Source organism: Macrobrachium nipponense, chromosome 5 (assembly GCF_015104395.2).
Source record: "Macrobrachium nipponense isolate FS-2020 chromosome 5, ASM1510439v2, whole genome shotgun sequence".
NCBI classification, from domain to species: Eukaryota; Metazoa; Arthropoda; class Malacostraca; order Decapoda; family Palaemonidae; genus Macrobrachium; species Macrobrachium nipponense.
In genome coordinates this window covers 75,700,895-75,709,147 of record NC_061107.1, presented here as the reverse complement: position 1 = coordinate 75,709,147, position 8,253 = coordinate 75,700,895, and the positions used below count along the sequence as shown (strand labels likewise).

The 8,253-nt window shown below is 39.6% G+C and overlaps 1 protein-coding gene across 1 annotated transcript in view; it reads right to left on the bottom strand.

Annotated features, from left to right (window-relative positions):
* The window catches only part of LOC135215415 (uncharacterized), a 23,370-nt gene extending 15,647 nt beyond the window's left edge, over positions 1-7,723 (bottom strand). Inside the window, exons 1-2 of the mRNA XM_064250027.1 lie at positions 7,198-7,723; positions 2,775-4,089 (exon numbers count right to left, since the gene is read on the bottom strand). Of these exons, the coding sequence (XP_064106097.1) occupies positions 2,775-4,089; positions 7,198-7,508 (1,626 nt within the window). The 5' untranslated portion in view covers positions 7,509-7,723. The remainder of the gene's footprint in view (positions 1-2,774; positions 4,090-7,197) is intronic.
* Positions 7,724-8,253: the final 530 nt, after the last annotated feature.

Here is an 8,253-nt window from a genome sequence, read left to right as displayed (position 1 = left end):
CCCCCCCCCCCCCCCCCCCCCCACAGAGGGACTGTTAACCTGTCGAGTCACCTCTTTGGAGTTTTACTCTATATGGCAATCTGGATTAAATGATTGTATGAATAAGTGACTGTCTCTTTCAGGAGTGACCGAAGAAATAATACATACCGAATAGATAGGATGTTTCTTTCAGAAGTGACCGAAATCATACATACACAATAGATAGGATGTTTCTTTCAGATATGACCGAAGAAATAATACATATACAATAGATAGGATGTTTCTTTCAGAAGTGACCGAAATAATACATACAGAATAGATGGGATATTTCTGTCAGAAGTGACCGAAATCATACATACAGAATAGATAGGATGTTTCTTTCAGAAGTGACCGAAGAAATAATACATACAGAATAGATAGGATGTTTCTTTCAGAAGTGACCGAAGAAATAATACATACGAAAGATAGGAACAGATCAGGAGGTGACCAAGAAATTCAATTTACCAACAGAACAAGATAGATGCTTTCTTTCTAAGGACCGAAATCATACATACAGAATAGATAGTGATTTTTCTTTCAGAAATGACCGAGTAGATAGGAACCAACCTGCGAATGATAGGAACAGGTAAAAAGATTTGGGAGAATGATCAGAAGAATTGATCCTTGATTTGATCTTATCGTTGATTACATATACATATACAATAGATAGGATGTTTCTTTCAGAAGTGACCGAAATAATACATACAGAATAGATGGGATATTTCTGTCAGAAGTGACCGAAGAAATAATACATACAGAATAGATAGGATGTTTCTTTCAGAGTGACCGAAGAAATAATACATACAGAATAGATTGATGTTTCTTTCAGAATGAAACCGAAGAATACATACAGAACAGATAGGATGCTTCTTTCAGAAGTGACCGAAATCATACATACAGAATAGATAGTGATTTTTCTTTCAGAAATGACCGAGTAGATAGGAACCAACCTGCGAATGATAGGAACAGGTAAAAAGATTTGGGAGAATGATCAGAAGAATTGATCCTTGATTTGATCTTATCGAAGATACAGAAGATGATAACCCCAAGTACTAGAGCTGTATTCCAAACTGGAATAGATCAGGCCAAAATACGTTCCTATCTAGAGTGAATAAAATAAGTCGAGACTTAAACAAAAGAAAGAGAGAAAGAAGAAAAAACCTCGAGAAAGAAAAAAAAATCTACTAAGCAGATCTGACTATTAGACCAATGTCATATCTCCCGAAAACCTGAATATACAGGAATGAGGGTTTCAGTTACATTCTCATCAAAAAGAGCCAAAGACCCATATGGGAGTCACAGAAATGCACATTAACTCTGAGAAGTACAAGACATGACTGAGTTATGGAATAAGGTTCATCGCAAGAGCAGTGCAGATACGCGAATGTTTGTTTGTTTGTTTGTATGGGGCTTTTACGTTGCACGGAGCCAATGGTTATTCAGCAAAGGGACCAACGGCTTTTACGCAACTTCCGAACCACGTCGAGATTGAACTTCTATCACACCAGGAATACACATCTCTGACCCCTCAATGGAATGCCCGAGAATCGAACTCGCGGTCACCGAGGTAGGGGGGGGGGGTGGCAAGACCAAACCGACCACGCCAATGAGGCGCTTGTAAATGGTTGTTGGCTCACGGTGCAGAAATTAAAAGCTGTAGCTGCGTCTTTCAGAAATAAGGTTAACTGTGCCGCTTAAACCGATCCGATCCTCTTAAAGGCGCTTGACACATTTTGTGTGCACAACATTCCTGGCCTTGATCATCCTCCTCCTCCTCCTCCTCCTCCTCCTCCTCCTCCTCCTCAGGCGTTACGTAGGCGAGGAGCGCTGGGATGGATCCAAGTTGGCACGTGACGAAATAGCCGTCATTATCGGTTCTTTCATCTGGCCTTGCGAGCCGTTTCTTTTCATTCTTTTGTTTTTTCATGCAGAATTCGTCTTTATGTTTATTTGTTTTAGTGAAGATAAAATAGGCCGTTATTGGCTACAATACATTGTATTTTCATAGAACGTAACTGCTTTAGACGTGAGGGAATGTTTACTTAATTGCGTGGTATACGTCCATGAATAAACTTGTAGGGAAATTCAGCCCATTACAAAGAATAATGCTGTATCTAAAATAACAATGAATTACTTTTTAGAAGAGATGTTATGCAAACATGAATTACTTTTTAGAAGAGATGTTATGCAAACATGAATTACTTTTTGAAAGAGATGTTATGCAAACATGAATTACTTTTTGGAAGAGATGTTATGCAAACACGAATTACTTTTTTAGAAGAGATGTTATGCAAACATGAATTACTTTTTGAAAGAGATGTTATGCAAACATGAATTCCTTCTTAGACGAGATGTTATGCAAACACGAATTACTTTTTTAGAAGAGATGTTATGCAAACATGAATTACTTTTTGAAAGAGATGTTATGCAAACTGAATTACTTGTTTTTGAAAGAGATGTTATGCAAACACGAATTACTTTTTTAGAAGAGATGTTATGCAAATATGAATTACTTTTTAGAAGAGATGTTATGCAAATATGAATTACTTTTTAGAAGAGATGTTATGCAAACATGAATTACATTTTAGAAGAGATGTTATACAAACGTGAATTACTTTTTAGGAGAGACGCTTTGCAAACATGAATTACATTTTATAAGAGATGCTATGCAAACTTGTATTACATTATATAAGAGATGCTATGCAAACACGAATCACTGTTCAGATGATGTTTTACGCAATCTGCAAAATACTCACCTCCTTGATGTCGGTGACAACGGTGTTTCCCCCGACGCTGCTCGAGCGAGACAGGCCGGCTTCCCCGCCAGGATCCTCGTCAGGAGGGGTACTCGCCGTGAATACCAGCTCCGCCTCCGACTCTTCAGTACTGTCTCTGACGACGACGACCTGACCCCCACCACCCGAGGGCGCCTCCTCGAAGACAGCCCTCGTATGAGACGCGCGAGGATTGGTTCCCACTTCTGTTTCGGGCACTATTCTTTTGGACACACGTAACATGGTCACCTCCTCGTGCACATTATACTCGTAGTTGATGATAGAAGTACTATTTGAACATCCTGTTGCCGGGAAAAACCGATGCAACTCGAGCACTGTTCTAGGAACGTCTACGTCTTTGTCTACATTGCAAAAGGGTATGTTGCTATATATGGTTCCATTTATTCTCACTAAAATATCTGAACGTATTGGTGTGTCAAAACTATCTATGCTAATAACTTTACCGGTATAATAACTACTCGTTTTTATCACTCGGTTTCCATCGGGGTCTGAATATAAAGAGTATAATCTCCCTGTAGTGTTTGGAATCCAAAACGTTTCCCGACGGTCTGATTCCAGGTTTATGATAGTCCTCGTGCCTGAAGTTTGGTCGAACTTCACTATATGAACACTATTTTCACTATGAACATTTTCACATAAAAGATAAAGGCCCCCTTGATTATCACTCCAGGTCGTCCTCGTATTAGGAGAGGGAAGGAGGGATTGGTCTTTGTTGTACCTTACGTCTAGAGGAGACCACTTGCCTTTAGAGTCCAACTTCCAAAGGGTCTGCCGAATGGTCAGACGTCCTCCTCCTCCTCCTCCTTTCACGCCATTATTTTCCTGAGAAGACAGATCGTCCTCCTCCCGAGTCGCTTGTCGATGGGAGGCCAAGAGCCAAAGTGAGTCTTGAAGTTTTCCACACCAACTGGCATCCACAGACACAACATCCGAGGGTCGCTCAGACCCTCCGAAGGCATTCAGTTGTACCCACCTCCCTTTGTTATAAGGAAGAAACCATATGTGGCACGATCCGTTGGAGGCATAGATCGTAATTAAGCCTTTGGACCACGAACAAAACGCCGCTGGCTGAGGAGATGCAGAGGATGACTGCAAATCAGCTGGTTTTTCATCTCCCGGAGTTGGGTTCGTTGCAGATGGAATAGAGGAGCTGGAAGAGGAAGCTGTCAGGCCGCTGTCTGTTGCTGTATCTACATAATCAGACAGATAGCCAGGCGCATTCCAGGTCATGGAAGTGAAGTTAAGCACCCACACTGAATTTGGTGTAAGCTGAGATCTGAAACATATTTAGGCAATAAATACATACCCTTCAGTAATACTATGTCAAAAACTTGAAACGCTTGACTCAGCACCGACTTTATGAGGGCCTACAAATCTAAACTCTTTCAATGAATAACTAACTACATTTCACAAATATTTCACTCTCAAAGGACACAGAGTTATAATACCTAACATGAAACACCTTTTTCTGGCGTATAGGAAGCCTTCTCAAAGTAACAAAAATGGAGATCGACTTCTTTACCTAGAAATGGACATGTGGTTTAAAATGGTATCCAATTCAATTTAGCAAAAGACACAAAAAGCATTTAAGATAAAATAAACTAACTAACCTCGACCAAACCAACCTTGAAGAAGTATTCATCGACTTCATATAAAACTCAGGTTAACTGAAAATCTAACTATGGTACGAAAAGGAAGTTATTGCTCTCAATGTTAGTTCTGATGGGCATTCTTCCTCTAACACAATTTTTGGATAAGATGGGAATGATGTGGGTGCTGGTCGGAAAAACAAAGATATCAGAAAATTGTCACTTACAAAAATACCTGAAATAAAAAATCAATATATGTAAATTTTAGATACACATAAACATACTTCTAACACAACCCACAAATAATAATAATCACAATTCACACGCACATACACACATACATACACAACACACATACACACACGAGGCCTCCACACTTGATGGAATATGACAACCGCGTGGTATAATCGCAAGTAAAAATAACTTCAGTGGCGAATCAATATGCCAATTTTGCAATCGCCACAGATATAGTTCACGTTCTTGAGATGAAAATAGATCCCGCAGATGTTTTAACCAACACTTTTGGAGTCACGTCGTTTTCTCTAACGATCTGTTCACAAAATTAAACTCACTATTTTGGCCACTGAGTAAAATATATTTTTCTTTAACACAAGGGTTCGCTGATCTTCAAGTACGTTCGTAAAAAGTCTCTAAAAATGGTTCCTTATCAATGAATAGCCTTACATCTAATTAATCAAGCAACAAGGCGCTGGGCATTCATGTCAATATCAAGTTCCTCCAATTAAACAAAATTAAATTTAAAGGTAAAGGAAAATGGCATATCTCTTTTTATTTACTAAATAATGAATGAAATTGACAGTTAAGTCAGGATCTTCTGTCAAGTTAATTTCATAATGGATGGATTTCTACTTCTTACGTGCATTTCTAGAGACTCTCTTAACTTGTACTTTCATTTACTTTTATTACATTTCTTGTTTTTCTCTCTCAATATTCTTCAACGTCATCATTGTTCCCAATACTATTCCAAATTTCATTCATCCTACCCTTAATAGGTATAAACCTATTAGTGTACTTTCTTATACTTTCTTCACCTTACCAATTATTTTTCTGACATATTCACCCCTTCCGCCATACAGTATGGCCGTCAACAAAGACAATCAGTCTCTTGTCTTTCCTCACTTGTTTAAGAGAGTTTATGTAGAGAGAGAGAGAGAGAGAGAGAGAGAGAGAGAGAGAGAGAGAGAGAGAGAGAGAGAGAGAGAGAGGGTGAATAATTTTTATCTTTTTGTTCCAATCTATTCTGAGTTACTGATCTGTATACATCAACTAGTGAGTGTTTGAGACGTAATCAAACTGAAGTTGCTCATATTCACAGTTTCTCTTGAAAACGAACGTTTTCCAAACTTAAAAAAAAAAAAAAAAAAAAAGAAAAAAAAAAAAACCTGTTTCCGCGTCTACCCCTAAAATACCGAATAAAAATCCTAAAAACGTTTGTCAGCAACAAAATTGAATTCCCTTCGATTTTTCGGTGAAAAAGATAAAATACTCTGCGGTTTTTCGTGCGAGCAGAATCAAATTCCCAACCTCCCCCTTTTTCTCAACTGGGTGCCTGGCCCCCCTTAAATTTTGTAACCAGGCACAAAATACATATATTTCATTTTTTTTCCGCTCCTCAATTTGGTCCCCTAAATATGATGGACAACTTAAGGTTTCAAAAGATGAAATTCTTTAGGTCCTAATGGAGGAAAATCTCTGATTACAAATAGTCTTCGTCAAGATACGAACAAATTCAAACGTTTTCGTCAAGATATGAACAAATAAAAAAAGTCTCCGTCAAGATACGAACAAATAAAAAACGTCTTTGTCAAGATACGAACAAATTATAACGGTTTCGTCAAGATACGAACAAACTGAAAACGTCTTCGTCAAGATGCGAACAAATTAAAACATTTTCGTCAAGATACGAACAAATTAAAAAGTTTTCGTCAAGATTCGAACAAATAAAAATCGTCTTCATCAAGATAAGAAACAAATTAAAAACGTTTTCGTCAAGATACGAATAAATTAAAACGTTTTCGTCAAGATACGAACAAATAAAAGACGTCTTCATCAAGATAAGAACAAATTAAAAACGTTTTCGTCAAGATACGAACAAATTAAAAACGTCTTCCTTCGTCAAGATACGAAAAAATTGAAAACGTCTTCGTCAAGATACGAAGAAATTAAAATGTCTTCGTCAAGATACGAACAAATTAAAACCGTCTTCCTTCGTCAAGATACGAACAATTTAAAAACGTCTTCGTCAAGATACGAACAAATTAATAAGTAAAATTAGGATGGTCACCACAAGAAAACCAACTTGAAAATAATACTTTGCACTTCCACCGTGTTTGACAAACAGGACCAACGGCTTGACGGACTTCCGAACCACGTCGAGAGTGAACTTCTATCACCAGAAATACACATCTCTCACACCTCAATGAAATGCCCGAGAATCGAACTCGCGGCCAACGAGGTGGCACACCAACACCATACCGACCACGCCACTGAGGCGCTCTCTACTAATTTACAATTACAACAAAATTCTCACCTTTTCAATTGCATCATTATTTAGTTTGATCATTCCAGAAATCTGGGAAGGTTCTCTCTCTCTCTCTCTCTCTCTCTCTCTCTCTCTCTCTCTCTCTCTCTCTCTCTCTCTCTCTCTCTCTCTCTCTCTCGGGCCCGAAGGAACCCTGCAAATACCCTTAATTAATGCCCACAGTGCATCACTTGAGGTGCACTGACGGCACTACACCCCGCTACGGGGTCGACGAGGAATGGGAGATGTTTACCCGAAGAGCGACGTGGTGAGCAGCCACAGGTTCCCGCGGTGATCGGGCGTGAGGGAGATCGTCCGCCCCTTTCGGCCGCTAGTCCAACAGACAGAAGACGGAGGCGAAGAGGAAAATATGGACGACGGCGTAGACGGCGGTGGAGGTGACATGGAGGGCGGCCAGGTCCTCCTCGCCCCAGGTGGTCCGGAGGAGGAGGAGGAGGAGGGGGAGGGGGCGGTGGACGAGACGGCTGGGGGAAATAACGAAGGCAATAATACTGAAGGTTCGGGAGCCGAGGAGGATGAAGAGGGACTGTCGAGGACCTTCATCAAATTGGAGGCGAAGGTTGTGGACTGATTGGACGCTGAAGGCGGGAAAGAATTCGACGCTCCAGAGCCCTCGCTCACGACGGCGGAATTCGATGACGGGGAGAGAGGGGAACCGGTTGTGAGTGGGGCGTGAGAGGGAATGGAATGAAAAGAGGAGGAGGAGGAGGAGAAAAAGGGAGGAGGAGAACTACTCTGAAGCTTGACGACATGACGCGACACACCTGAAAAAAATAAAAAAAATAAATCAGTTACCTTCATTTAGCTGAGAATACTAATTTATTCAAATTGAAGGTTAATCATTTTTCAAATAAACTCTCTCTCTCTCTCTCTCTCTCCTCTCTCTCTCTCTCTCTCTCGTCTTAACCTAAATATAACAGAGAAATGATTCCAAAATGTTTCTAATTGCTTCAAATTCTCATCTATCAGGAACTATATGAATTAAAAATACCTTCACACAGTCAGCTGCTGCTTCCACAGACTCTCTTCACCTTTTCTATGACTACTTTATCTCTTATTTTGCAGGTTTCCCTAATAAGTTTCCTCTTTCACTCTTATAATCTTAACTCTTATTAAAACCCACTTCAGACTCTCTAGTTTCCATACTTTCGGATTTTTTCGCAGTCACTGCAGCTTCTGCTCTCATTCTGCAACTCTTGTCATAATAACTGTATCTGTAAAACATTCAATAACTAATCAGTCATAAATAATTACTGTATCTGTAAAAAATTCAATAACTAATCAGTCA